Below are 25,984 nucleotides of genomic sequence, written 5' to 3'. Positions count from 1 at the left end.
CATGTCATCTCACATCACTTTCCAACAACCTTTTGTCTTTCACCAGCTGATTATATCTTACGCCTGCCAACTTCGTAATTTTCGTACCATATCATGCCTAATTGCCTGGCATCCTCGGAAGCTCTTCCAAAATAGCCTTTAACTGCCCTACGCATTAGATGGCCTGCCCAGCTCCCTCTTTTACTCTTAATGTCAACTAGAAAAACGCCTAGCTATAACATACCACTCGACTGTCTCCTATGTCCTGTCCTCTCGAGTATTTGCAGCATAATTTTGTAGGTTATTCTCCAAACTCACAGCGTTTGTTGTCTGCTTGCCTATTGCATTTAATTACCTATATCAGGAATCGTGACGGTAAAGAGTTAAGCAATGAAAAACAAAGCTAACCTAAGGGAAAAATAAAACCGTCATCTTCATCACCAGCAGCCTGCTTATGTCATCTGCCAGCAATTTCCAACAACCTTTTGTCTGGCACCAGCTGATTCTATCCTACGCCTGCAAACTTCCTAATTTTCATACCATACCATGCCTAATTGCCTGGCATCCTCGGAAGCTCTTCCAAGCCAGCATTTAATTGCCCTACGCATTAGATGGCCTGCCCAGCTCTCTCTTTTGCTCTTAATGTCGACAAGAATAACGCCTTGCTCTAACAAACCACTCGGCGGTCTCCTATGTCCTGTCCTCTCGAGTATTTACAGCATAACTTTGTAGGTTATTCTCCAAACTCACCGCGTTTGTTCGTCTGCTTGCCAATTGCATTTAATTACGTATATCAGGAATCGTGACGGTAAAGAGTTAAGCAATAAAAAGAAAGCTAACCTGAAGGGAAAAATAAAACCGTCCTCGTCATCACCAGCAGCCTGTTTATGTTATCTCCCATCAATTTCCAACAACCTTTTGTCTTGCACCAGCTGATTCTATCTTTCGCCTGCCAACTTCGTAATTTTCATACTATACCATGCATAATTGGCTGGCATCCTCGGAAGCTCTTCCAAACCAGCCTTAAACTGCCCTACGCATTAGAAGGCCTGCCCAGCTCCCTCTTTTACTCTTAATGTCAACTAGAATAACGCCTAGCTCTAACAAACCACTGGGCTGTTTCCTATGTCCGGTCCTCTGGAGTATTTGCAGCATAACTTTGTAGGTTATTGTCGAAACTCACCGCGTTTGTTCGTCTGCTTGCCTAATGCATATTATTGCGTATATCAGGAATTGTGTCGGTAAAGAGTTAAGCAATGAAAAACAAAGCTAACCTGAAGGGAAAAATAATACCGTCGTCGTCATCACCAGTAGCCTGTTTATGTCGTCTCCCATCAATTTCCAACAACCTTTTGTCTTGCACAAGCTTATTCTATCTTACGCCTGCCAACTTCGTAATTTTCGTACCATATCATGCCTAATTGCCTGCCATCCTCGGAAGCTCTTCCAAACCAGCCTTTAACTGCCCTAGGCATTAGATGGCCTGCCCAGCTCCCTGTTTTACTCTTAATGTCAACTAGAATAACGCCTAGCTCTAACAAACCACTCGGCTATCTCCTATGTCCTGTCCTCTCGAGTATTTGTAGCGTAATTTTGTAGGTTATTGTCCAATCTCACCGCGTTTCTTCGTATGATTGGCTATTGCATTTAATTGCGTATATCAGGGATCGTGACGGTAAAGAGTTAAGCAATAAAAAACAAAGCTAACCTGAAGGGAAAAATAAAACCGTCGTCGTCATCACCAGCAGCCTGTTTATGTCATCTCCCATCTATTTCCAATAACCTTTTGTCTTGCACCAGCTGATTCTGTCTTTCGCCTGCCAACTTCTTAATTTTCATGCGATACCATGCCTAATTGCCTGCCATCCTCGGAAGCCCTTCCAAACCAGCCTTTAACTGCCCTAGGCATTAGATGGCCTGCCAAGCTCCCTGTTTTACTCTTAATGTCAACTAGAATAACGCCTAGCTCTAACAAACCACTGGGCTGTCTCCTATGTCCTGTCCTCTCGAGTATTTGCAGTATAATTTTGTAGGTTATTCTCCAAACTCACAGCGTTTGTTGTCTGCTTGCCTATTGCATTTAATTACCTATATCAGGAATCGCGACGGTAAAGAGTTAAGCAATGAAAAACAAAGCTGAACTGAAGGGAAAAATAAAACCGTCGTCGTCATCACCAGCAGCCAGTTCATGTCATCTCACATCACTTTCCAACAACCTTTTGTCTTTCACCAGCTGATTATATCTTACGCCTGCCAACTTCGTAATTTTCGTACCATATCATGCCTAATTTCCTGCCATCCTCGGAAGCTCTTCCAAACCAGCCTTTAACTGCCCTACGCATTAGATGGCCTGCCCAGCTCCCTCTTTTACTCTTAATGTCAACTAGAAAAACGCCTAGCTATAACATACCACTCGACTGTCTCCTATGTCCTGTCCTCTCGAGTATGTGTAGCGTAATTTTGTAGGTTATTGTCCAAACTCACCGCGTTTGTTCGTCTGCTTGTCCATTGCATTTAATTGCGTATATCAGGGATCGTGACGGTAAAGAGTTAAGCAATGAAAAACAAAGCTAACCTGAAGGGAAAAATAAAACCGTCGTCGTCATCACCAGCAGCCTGTTTATGTCATCTCCCATCAATTGCCAACAACCTTTTGTCTTGCACCAGCTGATTCTATTTTTCGTCTGCCAACTTCGTAATTTTCATACCATACCATGCCTAATTGCCTGCCATCCTCGGAAGCTCTTCCAAAGCAGCCTTTAACTGCCCTACGCATTAGATTGCCTGCCCAGCTCCCTCTTTTACTCTTAATGTCAACTAGAAAAACGCCTAGCTATAACAAACCGCTCGACTGTCTCCTATGTCCTGTCCTCTCGAGTATGTGTAGCGTAATTTTGTAGGTTTTTGTCCAAACTCACCGCGTTTGTTCGTCTGCTTGTCTATTGCATTTAATTGCGTATATCATGGATCGTGATGGTAAAGAGTTAAGCAATGAAAAACAATGCTAACCTGAAGGGAAAAATAAAACCGTCGTCGTCATCACCAGCAGCCTGTTTATGTCATCTCCCATCAATTTCCATCAACCTTTTGTCTTGCACCAGCTTATTCTATCTTTCGCCTGCCAACTTCGTAATTTTCGTACCGTATCATGCCTAATTACCTGGCATCCTCGGAAGCTCTTCCAGACCAGTCTTTAACTGCCCTACGTATTAGATGGCCTGCCCAGCTCCCTCTTTTGCTCTTCATGTCAACTAGAATAACGCCTAGCTCTAACAAACCACTCGGCTGTCTCCTATGTCCTGTCCTCTCGAGTATTTGTAGCGTAATTTTGTAAGTTATTGTCCAATCTCGCCGGGTTTGTTCGTGTGCTTGTCTATTGCATTTTATTGCGTATATCAGGGATCGTGAGGGTAAAGAGTTAAGCAATGAAAAACAAAGCTAACCTGAAAGGAAAAATAAAGCCGCCATCGTCATCACCAGCAGCCTGTTTATGTCATCTGCCAGCAATTTCCAACAACCTTTTGTCTGGCACCAGCTGATTCTATCTTACGCCTGCAAACTTCCTAATTTTCATAGCATACCATACCTAATCGCTTACCATCCTCGCAAGCTCTTCCAAACTAGCGTTTAACTGCCCTACGCATTAGATGGCCTACCCAGCTCCCTCTTCTACTCTTAATATCAATTAGAATAACGCCTAGCTCTAACAAACCACTCCGCTGTCTGCTATGTCGTACCCTCTCGATTATTTGTAGCGTAATTTTGTAGGTTATTCTCCAAACTCACCGCGTTTGTTCGTCTGGTTGCTAAGTGAATTTTATTGAGTCTATCAGCGAACGTGACCGCAAGAAGTTAGGCAATGAAAAACAAGGCTAACCTTGAGAGAAAAATAAAGCCGTCATCAACATCGCCAGCAGCCTGTTTATGTCATCTCCCAGCAAGTTAAAATAATTTCTTGTCTTGCACCAGCTCATTCTAGCTTTCTCCTGCCAACTTCCTTTTTTTTCATATCATACTATTCCTAATTGTCTGCCGTCCTCGGAAACACTTCCAAACCAGTGGGTAACTGTCCTACGCATTGCAAGGCCCGCTCGCTCCATCCTTCTCTCTTAATGTCTACTAGAATAACGGCTAGCTCCAAGAAATCAGTCCGTTGTCTTTCTGTCCCTGACCGAGAGGTCTAACGTTTTTCATCTGACTGTTCTTTTTTCATCCCAATGTTTCTGTTCAGTATGTTAGCAGCTGCCGAAAACAATGATTGCAAACATTTCAAAGATACGACTAAGCTGCCAGTCAATATGGCCTAATGCGTGCTGGGTACGTTCCAGCCGATGTTAATTTATTGCAAATGTTGTTTCCCTGATCACGGCGGCCATTGACTGATTAGCCTCGATATGCGTTTTGTCTCTCCGATTTTCGACTACTAATCGCGAATGAACATTTTCTTGCTAGGCAATTCAACATTACTTTATGCTTATGATACTATAATATTAAGCCTTACTCTTGCATGTTGTCAACTGAGACTTACCTTAGAGATCCCGCCTTACCGGTAACATGAAAATCTATGTTATCGAAACTGTGAACAGAACAATGATATACATGTGATAATTGCTGCTGCAAAATTGTGGTAGGGTTATAACGAAGAATCGATCCTTCCAGCAAAACTCATCTCAATCCCCGCAGTTCATACAGGGCACGGGCACATGTGCAAACTATTACATTGAACAATCAGTCTTCAGAGATGACGTAGGCAAGCATGCTGCGTTAAGCAAATGTCCATGGCCAAATGTTAGAATATATTGTCGGCGTACAGTTCTCGGGCTTACCGGAATCTCCGAATCATAAAGGAAACTGAAATTTTGCATATTCATGTGAATAAATTCAGACGATGGAGAAGAGGTAAAAAACATACCGCGGATGCGTTTGTCATGCGTTAGTGACGCATGGCGCAGCTTGTGCTTTCACGTGGAGAATTACGGTATCATAGAGTGGATCTCCTAGGCCCTTCTGCACAACCTGAAATTTCGGTTATTTCGTTTTGCTTGTTCCCTCTGATGAGGCACATTAATTACACTCGCCTTTTCCAGAATGGTTCATATGTTGGAAGTCGGCGCTTTGTTCGTGTGCCTCTTCTGTTACTGTCCATAATTTACTGGCCATCAGCCTATTAATGTCTTGCCATATATCACCACAGCCTTTTCCTTTGCGTATCACCTGGCGCTGCTGTATATGGAACTACATAGGTGAATAACTATCATCGAGGCGCGGGCAGCCAGTGGTTCGAAAGCGACATCTGGCGAGACCACTTCTGTGGTGATCACTTTCGGAGGCGATCCCAGCAGGTCTGTTCAAGTGTGCGATTGAAAACCTCCCTGGCTCTGCGCCAAGCTGGGTTCCTGATGCTGTACGGAATGGGTCAAGGTTTCTTCTACTCACCCCATTTGCCGTGCGTCTCACATGCTTGCCCGTTGTCTTCTTTTTCATTGGAGCCGACAACGAACTGCGCGAGATCAACGTGTTCGAGTCCTGCATCCATCTGTCGGGTAAACATGACGCTGGCCTTTCGTGCCTCATCAGCGGGCCGAGAGGGAGAGGCAGCAGGGGACCCACTGCGATAGTCAAACCAGCAAGGTAAGCGTATCGATCACATGACGTGTTGGGGGGGGGGTAGTTTTTCAATTGCTTTCGACACTGCCAAAGTAATGGCCTACAAGGTTATTTCACGCACAATAAACTGGAGTACGCCAATGCTTGTAATTCTTATCAAGGAAGTGTGAACACGGCGCTATGAAATTTTATTGCAATATTTGCTTATATAAAGGAATTCATAAAGTAAATTTAACTAATGCAGTCCACAAGCCCAACTAAATGAGGTTGCCAGTACCGAAAATTGCGAATTAGGTATTCTTCAACTTATCCAGGGAAGCAGTGCATAATAACAGGGGAGGAAGAAAATTGCAGACGGTGCGATTTCTGACAAAAGAAATCGGGAAACAGCATGAAAGCATCTCCGTTGTTCACATCGAGTATGTGACGCTGCCATCCAATGAACTTTCAGTTATCAGCAAGCGATGGCCTCGTTTTGCTATTTCGTGCGCACCGCGTCAGTGGGTACATTTATCCTTCCAGAATCCCAGCAGTGAAATTTCTCTAGTCTACTTGCCTAGCTTTCCTGTAGTATAATACGTTGTATAATTGTCGTAACCCCTTTGTATGTTGTCGTATATGTCCTTTTTTTGGTCAAGTTATTCGTTATGTTAGTTCGATTTGAACGATTCGTCGTATAAACAGGTTGTATATGTTTTTCTAACCCTGCACTGGAAATGTTAGAAATATTGGGCGTCTTGTTCACGCGCGTTGCAGTGAGTATTCTTTCTGTAAATATTTAGCCTCGTCTGTGCCTTGCCAGAGTTGCTTCGTAAAACATATAAACTGGCAATGTCTTGCCATTTAGTTCACCATGTAATTCCCAAGTATAGTTTCCCTTCAAAAAACGAATGAAATATCTTGTGGGCATGTATTTCAGGCCGTATGGAGTACAGGTGCAAAGAAAAGTAACTAGAACAGGAGACCTGCGGTTGAACTGCATCACAATGCCCTGTAGTAGACTCAACGGAAAACAATAAATCAGGCCACGCATCTTCGCAGGCCAATGATCATTGTGTTTTCTTCAAAATGCCCTCTAGCAGCTTTGAGGCTGCGCGAGGGGATTGGGCATTAGAATGGAGTCGGCCGCAGCTCCCATGTTCCAATTACTTTTGAGCGCTCATTTAAATTCGTAAGAAAATTACAATCAAATGTTGTTTTAGCTAAAGCTCCATTAGTATAAGATTATTTGTTCGTTCTTAAACTATCCGCAAATGAAAACTCTACAGCATATGAAAAACGCCAAGTTTTCTTTGGTTGAATTTTTGAGCTCTGAAACTTGGTGTAGCGTAAAGGATGCATTGTTCAATGCAGCGCTAACACTCATCTGGTCTAAATAACAGATATAGGCATGTTTAATCATCACCACCGCGCCCGAGCACGCATTTGTGTGGAACAATTACAGCGATCAACAAGACGGTGTAACGGCAGGAATCACGTCAGGCAGATATAAAATTGCGCCTGCGGCCAGCGTGCGTGCTATTGATCGTGTTTTCATTGTATATATTGTGACGCAGCAGTTATCACGACGTTTATTACGCGTCGGAGATGCGGTGGTGCGGTGGTGACCACGCCCAAAGCACGGATCACACTTAAGAGGAAGCCTTTGCTCGGGTGCTCCCATCTAAATACACGTAATAGGAGAATTCGTTTTTCTCGGCAATCACTGCACGAAATTTGACAAGGTTTGTTGCATTTAAAAGAAAAACTTAAAATCTAGTGGCTGTTGGTTTCGTATTATTTATTTATGTCGTCAATTTTTTATTAAAAACTGGCAAAAATGAAAAATTTTCAGAAAACGAAACTATCAAGTTTACAACTCTCACTCAGCAACGAAAATTGATAGTACAGTTCTGTGAATTGAATCAAATAGTACATCTAAAGCGGACAAAATTCATATGTTACATATGAATTTCAAAAAATTTAGTGATGTAAAAATATAGCTTTTGCAGAACCCTTGTAAACAACGTAACAAATTCACGTAAGATATAAAATGACGTATCGAATTTGTCCGCTTTCAATGATCTAATGGGTCCCGTTTACACAACCGAGATATCTGTTTTTATGCAGCGCTATGAATCTGTAAACTTAGTGCTTCTATTTATTTCAAGCTTTCAAATTTTCGAAAATCATTTTAACAAAATTCAGAACCTAAATAGAAACTCCGCGACCTTCAGTCACTAGACTTTAACTTGCTCTCTCAAATGCAAATAATTTCGTTAAAATCGGTCCAGGGGTTATCTCATAAAAACATTTTTGCGTTTTTACATGTATTTGAATAGGCCGCGTCGGAGTTGGGCCCGAGCCTAAAGCTTCCTCTGAAGAAAACACCACAAACGATGAAGAACCCCATGTGAACCCCACGTGATGGTGATCATGTAGATGACAAATAATAGCTTAATAAAGTGTCCTGTAACCTCGTGAGGAAGCGCGTTTCGGCAGCTTTGCGTTTAGCGGTCACTCAGGGCCACTCACCCTATGTTTTGACGCACTCGTGCTTACTCCGTGTGTATCTTTGAAGAGAGATCTTATCATTACGAGGAAGAATTTCCCCAGTGTTTTTTTTATTGGACCTTGTTAAAATCAGAAACGATCGTGTTACTCTTGCCCATGCTACAATATTATTGAGACGTGAGCATCTCTTTCTACCGGTAGCGTGTTTTTTTTTTTTTGATGAACTTTGAAAGTTGTATTTGCCTGCGAAATCTACTTTCGCTTTTTGGTTTCATTCCGTTCCAAGCTGTTGCGTATTCCGCTTTCACTTCATTGTCCCCTCAAACTTTAGTTTATTTTATTGAATGTTAACCTATAGCTATGCTAACAATAATCAGAGAGCGACATTGTAAGGACAAGGTTACGAGAGAATAATATTGCCGTTACGACATGATGATGAATGTGTGATTGTTGGCGTGACTGCCTAAGTGTTGCAGCATCAGGAAAAAGTTACAACTGTAAGCATGTACTGCGGGTGCGTCGCCATTGGTGGTGATGCTTAAGCAGCAGCGCACGCTCTAGACTGTTTATGGTTGCAAGCGTCTGAGCGAATAGCTTATTTTTTCTCTCGCCCGTTTTTGTGGCTGATCGATGAAGAACGCTCGGTGGTTGGATTCGGCCAGGAAACCTTTGTTCGTTCGTTTATTCATTCTTTCGTTGGTTGGTTGGTTCATTCGTTCGTTCGCTCGTTTAGAGATCCGTCAGTCCTCTCGTTCAATCGTTCTTTCAATCAATGGTTGGGTCATTGCTCCTTTCGTAATCTAGTTTGCTCATTCGTTCGTTCTGTTGTATCGCTATTATCGTCGATGGTACATGCACAATTTCTTTCCCTGCAACAGCACTTAAGTAGTCACGCCACCGTCACCATAGTCATCATCGTATATTCGTCATTCTACTATCGTACTTAGCATGCCGGTGTCGTCGTTCACATGTTACTGTCGCGTTAAAGTCCTTGTTGTCGATTCCGTATCTCACTGTCCTCGTTACTGCGCTGTGTTCTTTCCAATCATGTATTTATGTAATCATCACCCAGAAGGCGTCATAGTCAAGTTTCGTCATAGTCACATATATTATGTGCAAACGTTAAATGTGCGTCGCATCGAAGTACCACGCAACGGGGTATTATATATCCTCGTTATGAAAACCGGCAAAGTGGCGCCAGTGCAAACCTCTGTTCTGCGTAATAAAAAATACGTATATTCCTGCATAAAATATTGCCGTATAATGTCTGCACATAAGTATCCCTAAAGAAGGCAGACATCTTAATGAATTAGCACATTTTAATTGATTCTTGAATATACTTGACTTTCTCCGAATCATCCTGTTGGTATGTTCAACCAGGTATATGACACTGTGACAACCGAGAGACACAACTCCTATATCTATATAAACATGTGTCACGCTTCTCTGTCTTTAAACGCGTCATCGCCATTCTTGCACCGAAAAGTGCAAGTTGCCTTCACCCGCCGTGGTTGCTCAGTGGCTATGGTGTTAGGCTGCTGAGCACGAGGTCGCGGGATCGAATCCCGGCCACGGCGGCCGCATTTCGATGGAGGCGAAATGCGAAAACACCCGTGTACTTAGATTTAGGTGCACGTTAAAGAACCCCAAGTGGTCAAAATTTCCGAAGCCCTCCACTAGGGCGTGCCTCATAATCAGAAAGTGGTTTTGGCACGTAAAACCCCATAATTTATTTAAGTTGCCTTTGTCCTCGTGAGATCGTTGCGTAGATGTTCGAGGCTGTGTATCCCAATTATTTAGGTTTTGAAGTTTTCCATACGTTGTGAGATGTATTGTATACAAATATAAAAAAAAGTTCCATGGGATTAAGGTCTGGTTTTTGAGGTGAACAAACCTAAACAGTGTATGGGTTTACACACTCAACAGCATAAAAGCAAACACATTCGTGCGCATCGCCATCAGTTGTATAGCTTTTGATTGTACGATTCACCTAAACTTCATTTAAGCTTCACCGCACATAAATTGCGACGTATGCTGATGATGAGCATAATTTAGTTATCATGTAGCAGGCATCAGACATTTCGGAGGGATAATTTGGGCCAACTTGGACATTGCAGGATGCACAGATGCGTGACGATACGGGAAACAAAACTTTAATCCGGCACATCCATTTACATTTTGTAATTCGCTACGTTTCATAGGCCGTGTTGGTTATTCATAACACGATTACATATGTGCAGCACCGTTTTGAACAGAATCATCAACTGCCGGACTGCGCAACCATTTAGTCTCTGCTCTTCACGTTGCTATTCCAGATACCACGTTATCTCGCTCAATTCTAGGCTCCATCTATTTTAATATACTTGTACTTGCCTTGCGCAAGTATAAAACCGCTCATAAAAATAACTGACGATTTGGGCTCGTTAATAATACAGTGCTTATATATTGATAGGGCATAAAGTCACTAATTGAAGCGAAGCACGCAAGCAAAGTGCGACTTCCTAACAAAATTAATCAAAATTTAGGACCAACATAATGTTATATGTCATCCATTTCGAGATACCATAACTCTTGGCGCGATAGCGCAACCAATGCCCTCGATCGCGGACGTCAAGACCTGACCGGTCAATCAGTAATAGAATGCCCAACCGCGGTCACTATATGATAACAAATGTTGTGTCCTTTCTTCTCGAGTATTATGTCGCTTAATTTTCTTGCTTATTGCCCAAACTTAACGCGTTGCTTCGTCTGCTTACCAATTGCACTTCATTGCGACTATCAGCGAGCGTGACAGTAAAAGGTTAAGCAATGAAAAAGAACGCTAGCCTCAAAGGAAAAAATACAAAGCCATCATCATCATCACCAGAAGCCTCTTTATATCATCTGCCAGCAGTTTACAATAACCGTTGTCTTGCACTAGCTCATTCTACATTACGCCTGCCAACTTCCTAATTTTATCACACAACCTAATTGCCTGCCGTCCTTGATAGCTCACACCAACCACCGGCTATCTGCCTTACGGATTATATGGCCAGCCCAGCTCCATCTTTTCCTCTTAATGTCAACTGCAATAAGAGTTAGCCCTAACAATCCACTTCGCTATCTTCCTGTCCCTGAATGAGAGGCGCAATAGTTTTCTTTTCAAGGTTCTTTGTTGATCCCAAAGTTTCTTTTCAGTATGTTAGCAACCGCAGAAAGCAATGATTGCATATACATCAAAGATTCCGGTACTCCGCCGCTCATGATTTCGTTAATTCGTGCCGTATGCGTTCCAGCTTATATTTATTTTTTCTGTAAGTTTGCTTCCCACGATCACGGTATCCATTGACCTATTGACGTCGATATGCGTATACTTATACTGATTTTTGAGACTGACAAACAATCGCGAATTTCCATTATGTTGCTAGGCAATTGAACATTACCTTAGTTTGCTGCTTATTATTATTCAACCTTATTCTCCTATTCTGTCGACTTGGTCTAACCAGAGAGATCCCACCTTACGTATAACACCAAGTCTCATAATAGAAAAAAAAAACGTAACAAAGCGCACTGATATACATGGGGTAATTTCGGTACCAAAATGCTGGTAGGGCTATAACGAGGAATTGATCCTTCTAGCAAAACTCATCTCAAGCACCCCACTGCATGCATGACATGGGCGTAGGTATAATCTACGACATTCCCCAATCAGTCATCATATATAGCTTAGGCAAAAGTGCATGCTGCGTAATGCAATGGTAGAAAGACCATGAGCAAGATGTTGTTTTCAGGCTCACAGCATTCACCGAAAGGCAGAAGTAATAAAATATTCCGTATTCACCGTAATAAATTCAAACAGCAGAAATTAGGTAAAAAACACATGGCGGTTGCTTTGCATGCGTTGGTAGCGCATGGCACCGCCTGCGCTGTCACGCGGGGAATTACGGTGTCGTGGATTGCATGACCTAGGCACTTCTGCACAACCCACCATTGTGTTTCTTTCGTTTTGATTTTCCCATCTGATGAGACATAGTATTTATCCTCGCCTTTTCCAGAATGATTGAGTGATTGGGAATTGATGCTATGTCCCCGTGCTTCGCTTGAATTTGCCCGTTTTTTTTTACTGTCCTTCATTTATTTCCCATTAGCCGATTAATGTCTTGCCACAAAACACGCCCCTTTCCTTTGCGTTTCTTCTGGCGTTGCTGTATACGGGACTACGTAGGTGAATAACTATCATCGATGCGTGGACGGTGGGGGTGGGGGGAGGGTGCCGAAGCAATATCTGGGGCAATCACTTCTCGGGCGATTGCTTTCAGAAGTGATCACACCGCATCTGTGCGAGCGTACGGCTGAAAGCCTTTCTGGCTCTGTGCTAAGCTGGATGACTTGTGGAGTACCGAATAGGTCAAGGACTGGTGTCCTCACCTCTTTCACCGTGCTTCTCACATACGTGTGCGTTGTCTTTCTTTTTCGTTGGCACCGGGAACAACCGGCGAGAGGTCGACATGTTCCTGTCGTGCGCCGATCTTTCGGACAAAGACGATGCTGACCTTTCGTGCGTCGCCACCAGGTGAAGCGGGGGAGGCAGTAGGGAGTCCACTACACGATTCAAACCAGCAAGGTGAGCGCATCGAAGACGTGACGCGTAGCGTTGTGAACTTTCCATTGCCTTGCGCTCTGCCAAAGTAATCACATATAAAACGACTTAATGCCCACTTAACCCGAGTGCGCAAATGCTTCTTGTTGTGCTTAGCAATAAAGTGTGACTGAAACGCTCTAAAACTTTATTTCGTAATCGTTTAATAAAAACTAACCGAAAAGTAATTATAACTAGCGATCACACTATTATCTCACATGACAAATGCTATCGCTACCAAAAATTGCGAACTAGGTCAATTGGAACTTATCCAATGAAGTAGCGCATGAAGAACACGGTATACGAAGAAAATAGTAAGGGTAGGGGTAAAAGCAGACCAAGTCAGGCTGGTACTTTCAAACAAATATGCAGCCTTAGAACAGAGAGATGATGGCCTAAAGGTAATGAATGAAACCGTAACTAGGCTAGTTTCAGAAGCAGCAACTGAAGTGGGAGGTAAGTCACCAGGGCAACCAGTAGGTAAGAACTCCCAAGTAAGGAAGGACCTAATAAGCAAAAGACAAAGAATGAAAGTGTCCAACTAAAGAGATCAGGTAGACTTCGCGGACCTTTCAAAACTGATCAACAAGGAGACAATAAGGAGACAATAACCGTAAGAAAGACTGAGGAACCAGTAAAAAATGAACGCAGCATAAGATCAGCGAGAAGGAAATTAGGCATATGAAAAGCTAAGATGTATACACTCAAAGATAAGCAGGCAATTATCATCAGCGATTCCGAAGCAATAGTACACGCGGCGGAAGAACCCTGTACTGGCCTGTACAGTACCCATAGCAGCCACGATACATGCATTCGAAGCAGTAATTAACAGGTTGCAGATGATCCTTCTATGACTAGCGATGAAGTTAGAAGGGCCTTGCAAGACATGAAACGGGGAAAAGCGACAGGAGAAGACGAAGTAACAGTTGATTTAATAAAAGATGAAGGCGACATCATGCTTGAGAAGCTGCTGGCCCTTTAATCGAGAAGTCACCCGATTTCAAGGGTTCCAGAAAACTCGATGGATGCTAACTATATACTAATCCGAAAAATGAGAATTGAAAGAATTGAAAAATTATTGACCCATTAGCTTACTTCCAGTATCCATAAAATATTCACAAAGCTAATTTTCATTAGAATAAGGGCACCACTGTAATTCAGCAAACCAAAAGAACAGGCTGGCTTCAGGAAGGGATACTCCACAATGGATCCAATCCATGTCATCAATCAAGTAATCGAGAAATCTGCCGAGTACAATCATTACGAAAAGGCTTTTGATTCCGTAGAGACCACAGCAATCATAGAGGCATTGAGTAGTCAAGAACTGGAGGACGGTTGAGTAAATATCTTGGAATATATCCACAGAAATTCTACAGCTGCCTTAATTCTAAAAAAAAGTACAAAAGTACAAAAATACCTCTAAAGAAAGGGGTCAGACAAGGCGACACAATCTCTCCAATACAATTCACTGCATGCTTGGTAGAGGTATTCAAGCTATTAAACTGGTAAAGCTTAGAAGTGAGGATCAGCGCCGAATATCTCAGCAACCTGCGGTTGCTGAGATAATCCCACTTAGTCTTCTGCCCACATGAGATACGGAACATATTCTCCCTTCGTCGACGGCACTTCCCTTCTTTTGGCACCCATTCTGTAACCCTAATGGCGCATCGGTTGTCTCGCCTACGCGTTACATGACTCCTCCGCTCCATTTTGTTCACGTCTATTAGAATATCCGCTATTCCCGTTTTCTCTCTTATCCACAGCGCTCTCTTCCTGTCTCTTAATGTTGCGCCTATCATTCTTCGTTCCATCGCTTTTTTTCACGGACCTTAACTTGATCGCGAGCTTCTTTGTCAAACTGCGAGATTGCGCACCGTAAGCGTGCACTGATTGTACACCTTTATTTTCGGGGATAATGTTTTAGCCTCCGGTCAGGATCTGGCGGTATTTGCTGTATTCACACCAACCCGTTTTCATTCTTCTATAGCTTTCCTTCTCATGATGAGGATCGCCTGTGAGTAATTGACATAGGTAAACGTACGCCTTCAAATACTTTAAAGACTGACTCGCGATCTTGAACTCTTGTTCCCTTGCCAGGCTATTGAGCATTATTTTTGTCTTCGTATAATATACTTAAACCCCACTCTTCCACTGTCTGTGAAGGTCCTGAATCATCTGTTGAAATTTGACCTCAGTGTTGTTGAACAGGAGAATGTTATCTGCAAACCGAAGGTTGCTGTGGCATTCGCCGTTGGTCCTCACTCCTAAGCCTTCCAACTTGATTAGGTTGAATAATTCTTCCAAGCATGCAGTGAATAGCATTGGATAGATTCTGCCGCCTTGCCTGACCCCTTTCTTTATAGGTATCTTTCACTCTCGTGGAGAATCAAGGTAGCTGCGGAATCTTTGTAGATATTTTCCAAGGTATTCACGTATGCCTCCTGTACTCCTTGATTACGTAATACCTGTATGACTGCTGGTATTTCTACCGAACCTAATGCTTATCATAATAAAAGCCATGTAGCAAGCTTACTTGTGTTCTGTAGATTTCTCGACTACCTGGTTGATGACATGGGTGTGATCCATTGTAGAGTATCCCTTCCTTAAGCCTGCCTGTTCTCTTGGTGAGCTGAAGTGGGGCCTGCATTCTATTTAGAAATTATCTTGAGGAATATTTTATAAAAAAAAACTGGAATTAAGGTAATGGGCATGTAATATTCTTTTTCTTTAACGTGTCCCTTTCTGCGGATTACTATAATGTTAGCATTCTTGGAGTTCTCTAGAACCCTTGAAGCTGTGGGACACTTTGTATTAAGGGCCGCAGATTTTTTAGCATGATATCTCCTCCATCTTTGATTAAATCCACTCTTATTCCATTTTCTTTTGCCGCTTTCCGGCGGTTCATGTCTTGCAAGGCCCATCTAACTTTATCGATAGGCATAGAACGCAAATTGCTCATCCGAGAACTATTCAAAAACTATTCTCTTTTCAATTACTTTCGCTTCTGACACTATTCGATTAGTATTTGCTTCGCTTTTGAATATTACGACTCACACACCACTATTGAGAGTCCCATACAAGCTAAGTACTGAATCAAGAAGATGGTGGGTGTTACGATTGTCCCCACAATACAGGAGGCGCCCATCGCGCTCATTCAAAGCTCGTGTAACGACTGCCTGTGACCTGGAGCGGCTTGCACGAACATTTAATAACGACAATACTAACGAATTATAGGACGCGTTCTCAAATGTTCCAATGACAAGTCCGCGAAAGAACGCGTTCTTAAATTATTTATTGTTTTCTTCATTAAATGTTCGTGCAAGCGGCCCCTGGTCTTCCATCAGCTTTCAGTGGTGCTAGTTTCCAGAGGCGCGAATTTCAAAATAGCAGGAGAGAACCTAGGCTTACGTTGTAGTTGTAGGGGTCCTGGAAAGCCGGACAAGGGAAGAAGTACAAAAGTAGGCCATGTCCCTTGCCGGGGTTCACGGCGACCTTTGGATATGATGGCCACTGGAAGAAGAAAGAGAAGATAGTGATGTAGAACGACTTCTTTATTTAGTCACTTCGCTTGGAACAAGCTCTAAACGTCTTTAGTATTCATCCAAATGTTCATGGCTGCTTGCGTGATTGAACTACAGCTTACAATTAGTACAAGTTGTAATACTGAACGCAATGTATATATACCGATTGCCTTGCATGTGCTGCGAGGCAAGCCTAAAATTACATCTAGGAAGAAACGTTGCTGGTAGGCAAGCCTGGCATGGTGAACAAAACTTACATGGGCACTGAGGGAAGGCTTTATATTCCAAACAAGTCTGGTGTATGTAGAGGCTGAATGCTCACTATGGCTTCAATTGACAAGGCTACTTACTGACGGCTAGTACGTATGTAAATAAAAAGGCGTTGCTGAAAACGGTGCATAAGAGTCTTTTTTATTGTGCGCTTTCTTGTTTACACATCAAGTACCAGTGATTTTGCATACCATATCAGCCGCGTTCTACTAAGGCGCAATATTAAATTTCTCATGAAGACATTGTTTGCAAATGAAGTGGATCTTTCGCTCTTCAGGCATATATATATAAAGTCAAGCAAGCTTAGGCACAATAACTTAAACCTAATTGAAAGCTGGTGCTTAAAGTGAATAATGAAGCTTAAGGTATTGAAATATAAACTTACGCAGGTGTCTCGAAAACGCTTGAACTCCATTTATACATACTCGTTGCACTCTACTCCGGTATCGCAAGTACAAGAACATCGGTACCTTGGCCTCTTAATTGCTACAAAACTAACCTGGGTAGAACACACAAAGGTTGCAGCAGACGCGTCGAGGTAACTGGGATTCGTCAAAAGAAATTTAGCTTTGTCACCACTGTCTGTTAGACAACTGGCCTACGAAACATATGTACGCACAAAGCTTGAATATGCTGCGTGTATTTGGAACCCGCACCACATTCACCTCATTAACACCATGGAAGCAGTCCGAAACACCGCAGTACGATTTATGTGTTCTAATTATGACTACAAGCACAGCATCAGCAAAATAAAGAAATCCCTAACTGTCTCTTCTGTAGCATACCGGTGGTGGTGGTGGTGGTGGTGGTGGTGGTGATGATGATGATGATGATGATGAAATGAATAAATAAATGGAGAATAAAGGGCACGAAATTACTGCTGACTGCACTGCAACGTGGATGTAACTATTTACCGCTTAGAATTAATAAGCTCATCAAGGCACGAAGGCTGCGATTCTCACTCTGGCCATGGTATCACTCCCAGGTTTACCTGGCTCCTGGAGCAGCGAGGTGAACAGAATCCACTGCCGGACGCTCTTGTCAGGCCACAGGTGCCAAATGCGAGCTACATGGACAACAGTGTGTGATGTTTTGACGCAGCCGGATGCTCCACTTTGGATGTCGGTTAACAAGGATGTCCAACAGGCTGGAACCTTCTTGCTCTGCATGTTGAAGTGCAAAAACATGTTGTTTAAGTGGCTCCGTCGCTCATAGGGGAAGGTATGTTTGTTTTCCCACATTTAGACATTATTTTATACCAGTGATGCGACGTTTCCACAATATTCAAAGCTCACAATGGGCGATCTGTCACTGCAGATGTCGACGTAAAGAAAGGAGCCGCTTTGGTCACTCCGACGCGCAAGGCTGTGCTCTAAGGCGCATTGAATATGCTAAATCTCTAGAGAACCTGTAAAAGCACGGAAAAAGTGAGTTCCAAGTGCTGAAATCTCCAACAACAAACTCCAAGACAGCCGCGTCTGCAGACGGAACTCGGCGCGCCCTTAACGGCCGCACTGGGACGCAACAGTGCGTTTTGGCTTGCTCATCCAGAGATCGGTTAGTGCGACATGGCTTCCAGGTACGACATGCTTCTCCGGAGAAGCCAATCGCGATGCACGAAACGCATTACCGACGCACACTCAACATAGACGATGGTAAAGAAATCAACGGGTGGAAAGCGCCGACTCACTTCCGAAGCGTTGCCAGCGGCATGAGAGAGAGAGGGTACTACAGCAAAATGAAAACGGCAGATTAGTAACAGAAGCATGCTGTAATCTGTAAACTATTTTCTTTTGTGAGCTGGACATTTTCGGCCTAATCCTGAGTTTCGGAATAATTTTCTAGTACCGAACTTCATAAAGCACGATCGGTGGCAACGTCAGCGTATATGTAAACGGGAACAATCCTGAAACTATTCGAACATATTGTTCACTTTCCAAGTTCACCTGCATTTACAAATGTGCTTCCAATTAAGACTTCAAAACGAAAAGTGGTGACTACTACTCCATGCTTAAAAACTGCCCACGTAGCAACTAGATTCCATGCAATTACGTTAACTGGCATCCTAATCGGTTATTCTCTGGTCACGTTTCTAGCTATGCTGATGGTGCAGGGATCCCACTGTGAAATGTAGCCGATTTGCAAAAAATAGGCCTTGATTTTAACAGTATTCAAATTTCCGTGCTCCATCCGAACCGTTTCGTTAGGCTAGCTTGATGTGTACCTTGTAATCGGAGCAGATGAGCAATCGTGTCTGTATCAAAATTCTCATACTGTGTCGATTCATTCCTTGGACTAACGCTATTTGTAAACATTCATTGCCTTGACGAAGTAGTAGTTTGCAACTCACAGGTCAATATTTGAAACCTTCAGAGTTCTGTGCAATTAAGAACACAGGCCATAATATAGATAGTTTTCATGTGACGTCATGGAGGCACCTCTCACTGGGCTAGTACCGAAAGATGGTGGCCACGATGACATCGATGCATTGTATTATCACGCGCACATTGCTTTGCTTATTGACGGTGACTGTTTTTCACCGGTTTACCACTGCTATCGCTCTGTCGTTCGACATAAGATGGACCCGTCGTGCTGTCATTCTGTCACGTTTTTTGATTGCACTCCTTCTCGACGTGCTAGTGCCTAAAGATGGCGGCCGCGATGACGTCTGTGCAAACTATCTATGGCTTGCTCTTTCTGGCTACAATCGTCCCGCATGGCGCACGGTGGTTGCGCTGCGCTTTTGTCACCGAACGCCAGCTACACGGACGCGCTCCTGCGCGAGAACATTGCGGCGATTGAACATTAAGATAATATCTTGTTGTTTAGCTTATATGAACTGTAGTACTTGTATCCTTGCGTAACGATGCGCATTGTGATTATAGGTATTTTTTCGTAGACAGCTTAGGGCATGTTGTTATGTTTCCCACGTTCGGATGCGTTGTATTTTGAGTGTAACTTCGCTTTTTACCGCACATTGTGTATCATCACTATATCTTGCAATTAACAACGTAAAGCCCCCCTTATACATTGTTTCGACGAGGAAGCTGTAACGTACTGTAAATAAATAAATAAATAAATAAATAAATAAATAAATAAATAAATAAATAAATAAATAAATTGTACTATAGTTAGTTTTGATGCTGTGCTGTGGTGCTCTTAGCGCGTGGGCTTCCTAGGATGTAAGCGGCGCTAGGAACCAGGGTCCGGAAATTTCGTCTTGCTGCTGTCCGTAGCATCGACTATCTATCGAACAGTATTCAAATTCCCGAAACCTGAGCAAAAGACGCGACAAGCTATTGTTTCTGCCGAAAGAAGTTGCCAACCTTCTCAATTTTTCTTTCTTTATATATACTTCCAGAGCAGCGTGCTCACCAGAAGTTGCGATGATGGCGAGGATTTCCCCTCACCGGACTTGGAACGACAGTACAAGGTCGGGAGCAACTTGGTGGGAGACTACCGAACAGCCGCCGACCCAGGCTGGAGAGGTTCACCTCGAACGTCAGGTCTCGAACCTGCGTCAGACAACGACGACCTGGCCATTCGCGCCATTGCTGAAAATTACGACAAACGCGTGGTTACGCACACACAAAAATAAAAAGACCGCAAACAGCGCGGGCCATAAGGCCAGAAGACGACGACGACAATGGCGACGTGCAACACCGAGGACGTGGAAGACAATTCGCACATCATTTACCACGAGTCGAACTAATTATAAGCGTTTGCGGGATAGATCCTGGGTAGCCTAAGGAGGTTGTAGGGCAGGTCATCGAAATAGAGCACCGATAACACGTTGCATTTCCTAGTTATCCAGTTGGAAAAGGCAGAGCTAGGAAGTGAACTGTTGGTGGATGGCATGAATGGCTTCAAAGACGGGGTGAATGAATCTATTTTCTAATAAGGAAACGGAGGACCGAAGGTTGCTTGTGGGAGTGGAGGGACATACGAAGGAGAGGTAGACACCCACTAAATCGTGCGAGCCGGACCGCACTGGCAACGCCGAAGTGGGCTAACATTACTAGGAGATCGGGGTTTTCGAGACTGTCGTTCTGCAGAGCTTCAATGTGGGAATGTAGAAAAATATTGCCGTCGTCTGGATAATTATTGAACGTGGGACGGTGTAAAATGAGCCGCTGCAAGTTGGCTTCGCATACCGAGTGGCAGAAAGCACACAATCAGGGTTAGAGGCGTCAATGCCCTTCTTTCGATCGGCCGACGTCTGCCATTTGTGAATTACATCAAGGGCAGTGGCTGTGTTGGTAAGTACATTACCGATATTTCCTGGGATCGGCTGAGGGCGAGCTCTTTAAACATGTGAGGAGCGAGATGTTTCTCTCCCTGTTCGTCTACCTGAAGTGTGAGTTAGCCGGTAACACCATGTAGGAGTGGTCTCCAAGACTGCGAGACCCGCGTAAGAAAGCTTGGAGACAATAAGGCAGATTGTGAGGTGGCGAGATCGTGCACCACCTCGTTAACCCCTCCCCCCCCCCCTACTCGGACTGCCACTTGTACAGGCGGCCCTAACGTCAACGCCATTCTTCGGTTTGTGCAATGGAACCTGGTAGATGCGTAGAGCAGTGCCATTTTCCACCATTGGAACCACGTGCGACGGAAGTTTGGTGAGATGTTCAGAGCAGCGTAAGCTATTCGCCTATTGTGTTTTTCACGAAGCCACGAAGGTGGTCCACGATCCTTTAAACCCTGTAAAGCATAAAGCACCTTCTGCACACAAGTCAAATTTGTGCACGATAAACAGTAGTAGCGATATTAATTGGCTGGAGGGAAGTGCTAGAGTAATTTAGGAAACGAGTAAGTAATTGTAGTGGTAATTACCTTTACTCAAATTCTATTTTCAGACAAAGTTAGCACCATGGTTAGAAATCAAGAAAATTCGTAGAATTATGTGGAACCGGGTTTAGGCATTACGGGGTTAAGAACTCTCCAATACTGCTTGTGTTAGTGTTGCATGCTTTCCACAGCGAACTCGTCGCAGTAAGCATTTGAGAACTGCCGCAATGAACAACGGAACCTAAAGTGGCACGTTACTACTACTGCACTATTCACAGTGCATATCGAAGACATACCATAGGTTGAGCACGTTGAAAAAAATCTCTGGATGATTCATCCCGCGTCATAGGCTGAGCACATTGAAAAAAAAAACTCTGGATTCATCCCGCGCCCCCCTCAATTGGCGCATGTGTATTTAGCAGGAAGAGGTACGCATGCCATTAGCGTTTTTCGTAGGCTAAGCTTTTCGTAAGCAAAGTTTTCGTAGGCTTTCCGCTCTTACAGGCGGTGTTGAAAATTCAGGAGTCGCCGCAAAGACGATCCGAAACAATTTTCGTTTTCCCGCCAGCGTTAATGAAGTGCGTACTTGCAATATACTTCCGATTCCCGGCAGCAGTTATTCTACTGATGCCTTCGACGTCGTTTCTCTTGTGAAAAATTACTGCGTCGTACTTTCGTCGTCACACATGTGCGACCATGTAGACTGCACTAACTAAAAGGCGAGAGGATTGGTTGGTTTATAGACTGTCTCCGCTTGAATTCATTTGTATATATGTGTGTGTTTTATATATGTGTGTTTTGTTTTTGTCCGCCGCTCGACGGAGAACATTGTGATAATTATTTTTAGTAGATAGCTTAAAGGGGGTATGTTCGTACTTATTCGCATATTCTGATGCGTTATATATTTGACTGTCACTTTGTATTTTACAATACCTATGTATCAAGTTTTTTTCCCTACTTGTCATATCTCCTCATTAAGAATGTGAAGGCCACCTTACATCTTGCTCCTATATATGAGGAGCCGGTAACGTACTATAAATAAATAAATTGTACTATACCTTCGTTAGCTGCTACGTTAGCGGCGCTAGGAAACTGGGTCCGTAAATTTCGTCTTCCCGCTGTCCGTAGCACCGACCGTTCACCTAACAGTGTGCAAATCACTGAAAACTGACGAAAACACGCGGCAAGCGTTTATTTCTGCCTGAAGGATATGCCAGCCCTCTCAATTTCTTTTCTTAAAGTTCCAGAGCAGCGGGCTCACTGGACGTGGCGATCTCCCCACCACGCACTTCGGACGACAATCCTTTGATTGGAAGCAACTTGCTGCGAGTCCGCCGAACATCCGCTGACCCAGACTGGTTGAGGTTAAGCTCAAAAGTCAGGTCTCGAACCTGCGTCCGAGCGCCACATTAAAAGTCACGACGACGTAGCCATTCGCACCGTTGATGAAAATTACGACAAACGCGTGGTTACGCATACACAAAAATAGTCTGAAAACACCGCAGACCAAAAGGCCAGAAGACTACGACGACGACGGCGACGTGTTACGCCCATGCCGTGCAAGACAACTCACGCTTCACGTACCCGGCGTCGAACTAACTACAAGTGTTTACGGGGCAGATTATGGGTAGCCTAAGGATAGTTTGGGGCAGGTCGTCGGAATAGAGCACCGACAATACAGCGGCTTACAGAGTTGGCAGAGGAAAGACAAAGAGTGGACGGTTTCTGCATGGGGTAAAATAGCTCTGAACGTAAAACCACGCGCGACTGCAAAATTTAGCTGAGATGTTCACAGCAGCGTTTAGTATTCGTGTACTATGTTTTCTTCACCAAGCCAACAAGGTGGTTCCAGACTATTTAACCCTGTAATACATAATTCACTTTTTGTGTACTGCGCAATTCAGCGTTCTAAGTACAAATTTGCGCGCGAGAAAAACAAATAGCTAATATTAATTGGCTGGAGCCGTGTGTAAGTTGTGAATAGCTTAGAAATGTAATTCCTAACTGCAGTGCTAATTATGTAGACCTGTGGTTGGCCATTACAGGGTTAAATACATGCCAGTACTGTTGCATGATTCGAACAGCACACACTGCAAAGTAAGTATTCGAAACCTTCAGAAACCAGCGGACTCGTGAACGGACAACGACGCCTCAAGGGACACGTGACTTCTGCAGCAATGCTCACAGTGCACCTTAGAGTCGTACCACAGGTTGAGTGCGTGAAAAAAAAATGTAGGGATGACGCATACCTTTCAACTGGCGCCTGGGTATTGATCGTGTAGCTGGAAAAGGTACTCATGCAACTGGCGTTTTGCGTAAGCTTTGCAATCGCCGCATAGGACGGAAGAGCCACTTCTATGTCGCATGTACTTTTTTCTCCGTTCTGCAGTCTTCCCGCGTGCTTTTCGCAGACACTCCACATACACTTTCTCTTCGAACGAACGGCTGCGCACGGTGCTTAGCCCAAAGCTTCCTTAAAGCTTTTCCAAATATTCTGCCTCTAGAAGCAAGATCTCCTCCTCTCTAATGCATCTACCGCCTTTCTGCTCTTACGGACCTTCTTCAGAACTTCCGAGTCTCCACTAAGACGTTCTAAACTTTTCATTTCCCTGTCAGCGTCAACATTGACGTGCGTGCTTCCGCTACAATTCCAATTCCCGCACCTGTTCGGTTAACAATGAATTCGATGTCATTTTTTTTCCCGTGAAAAATCGCTTCATTGTACTTTCGTCGTCATTGCGACATGTGCGCGCATGTGGACTAAAACTAAAAGGGGAGAAGATTAGTTCGACAGTGTCCCCCTCGATTTAATTTGTGTATGCGTTTTGCACGCACAGGGAAGTGATTTACCTCCTGTAAGAACGTTTGCAAACTTGGAAATAAACTTGCTGTCAATTAACGCCCGGAGAGTAAAGTGTCGCTTCGTTTTTCTCATGAATGACGCATCATGTATGGTGCGTTCACTACCTACAAAAAAATCATCCATACTTACATTGCCCTGCAAAGTTCTCTTTGGACGTAGAGACGCGCCAGCATAAGAATTAATTTAGTTGCCGGTTGATTAGTAACAGAGACGTGGGTCTTCTCATAAAAGCGAATGAACAGTTGCAAAACCGCACGCCAAAGCGCTACCGATCCAGGTTACGGATTCAAATTTAATACGCACTTACACTACGCCGCTGTAAAGTGGAAGCAGAGTCAAGCGTCGCGGCGCAGCCAACGCGGCTGACCGCGTTATGTGCGCATGAGCATATGGCGTGAGTGCGTGCCAGCGCGGGAACGGGGCGTGTCTTATGTCGTCAGCAGAAGCAACTGCGAAAGCGTAGGCCGCGCTAACGGCCGAGCTGGCCAAGCTACTGGTCGACGAATAAACAGCGCTTGATGTGCCGTTCCGGTAGCCGAGCGGCATGAGTGTTGTGACTCGTATCCTTCAAGGCGATGGTTCGATTCCCACTGCCTGCATCGTTGTGGAAAAAAAAAAGTCACAGCGATGCGGGTGTCGAGGCTCGAAGTGTCGTCCACGAAGGGTCGAGGTGGACGCGGTGCTGGGTCCCGGACCCCAGAGGACCACCTGCGTCGCAGTACCGCCGTACGCATGGCCAGTGCGCGGATTGAAGGCGGTGCGGACGTCGGCACTATGACGCAGGTGACCCCCTGGGAGTTACGGTGCCGTACTGCTGGGTGCCGGAACTCTCAGTGCCGGAACTGGGAGTTCCGGCACCCAGCTGTACTCTCGGCCGCCGGAATGTGGCGGATAAGAGGGAGTTTTGTGTCATGGTGCACATCATTTCCTCTCGCTATCCCCCGGGTATCCTAAGAGGGTGGATACCTGTTGCTTTTGTGGGAAGTGCGAAGCGCACCCCCAGGAGAACGGCGACGAAGGGAAGACGTAACCCAGAGAGGACGTAACACCCCAAAGCCGACCCGGCCCACCCTCAACAGAGCCCCCCCCCCCTAGAGAAAGCCGACCGCCCCACCTCTAAGAGACCAGCCCCCCCCCCCCCCCCCCCGATCTTTTGCCGCGCGACCTCTATGGAGCTGGGCCCCTCTAAGAGGTCGCGCGGCAAAAGATCGGGGGGAGCTAGTCTCTTAGAGGTGGGGCGGTCGGCTTTCTCTAGGGGGGGGGGCGCTCTGTTGAGGGTGGGCCGGGTCGGCTTTGGGGTGTTACGTCCTCTCTGGGTTACGTCTTCCCTTCGTCGCCGTTCTCCTGGGGGTGCGCTTCGCACTTCCCACAAAAGCAACAGGTATCCACCCTCTTAGGATACCCGGGGGATAGCGAGAGGAAATGATGTGCACCATGACACAAAACTCCCTCTTATCCGCCACATTCCGGCGGCCGAGAGTACAGCTGGGTGCCGGAACTCCCAGTTCCGGCACTGAGAGTTCCGGCACCCAGCAGTACGGCACCGTAACTCCCAGGGGGTCACCTGCGTCATAGTGCCGACGTCCGCACCGCCTTCAATCCGCGCACTGGCCATGCGTACGGCGGTACTGCGACGCAGGTGGTCCTCTGGGGTCCGGGACCCAGCACCGCGTCCACCTCGACCCTTCGTGGACGACACTTCGAGCCTCGACACCCGCATCGCTGTGACTTTTTTTTTCCACAACGATGCAGGCAGTGGGAATCGAACCATCGCCTTGAAGGATACGAGTTCAACACTCATGCCGCTCGGCTACCGGAACGGCACATCAAGCGCTGTTTATTCGT

General features: G+C 44.7%; 1 protein-coding gene across 1 annotated transcript in view; it reads right to left on the bottom strand.

Moving 5' to 3' along the window:
* LOC142559567 (uncharacterized) overlaps positions 1 to 25,984 on the bottom strand; it is a 78,482-nt gene that overhangs the window by 49,310 nt on the left and 3,188 nt on the right. The window contains exons 2-6 of the mRNA XM_075671148.1: positions 19,864 to 20,003; positions 17,480 to 17,651; positions 16,106 to 16,207; positions 12,487 to 12,660; positions 5,416 to 5,588 (exon numbers count right to left, since the gene is read on the bottom strand). Of these exons, the coding sequence (XP_075527263.1) occupies positions 5,416 to 5,588; positions 12,487 to 12,568 (255 nt within the window). The 5' untranslated portion in view covers positions 12,569 to 12,660; positions 16,106 to 16,207; positions 17,480 to 17,651; positions 19,864 to 20,003. The remainder of the gene's footprint in view (positions 1 to 5,415; positions 5,589 to 12,486; positions 12,661 to 16,105; positions 16,208 to 17,479; positions 17,652 to 19,863; positions 20,004 to 25,984) is intronic.

This window comes from Dermacentor variabilis, chromosome 10 (assembly GCF_050947875.1).
Source record: "Dermacentor variabilis isolate Ectoservices chromosome 10, ASM5094787v1, whole genome shotgun sequence".
Classification (NCBI taxonomy): Eukaryota; Metazoa; Arthropoda; class Arachnida; order Ixodida; family Ixodidae; genus Dermacentor; species Dermacentor variabilis.
This window is presented reverse-complemented; position numbering and strand designations above follow the sequence as displayed.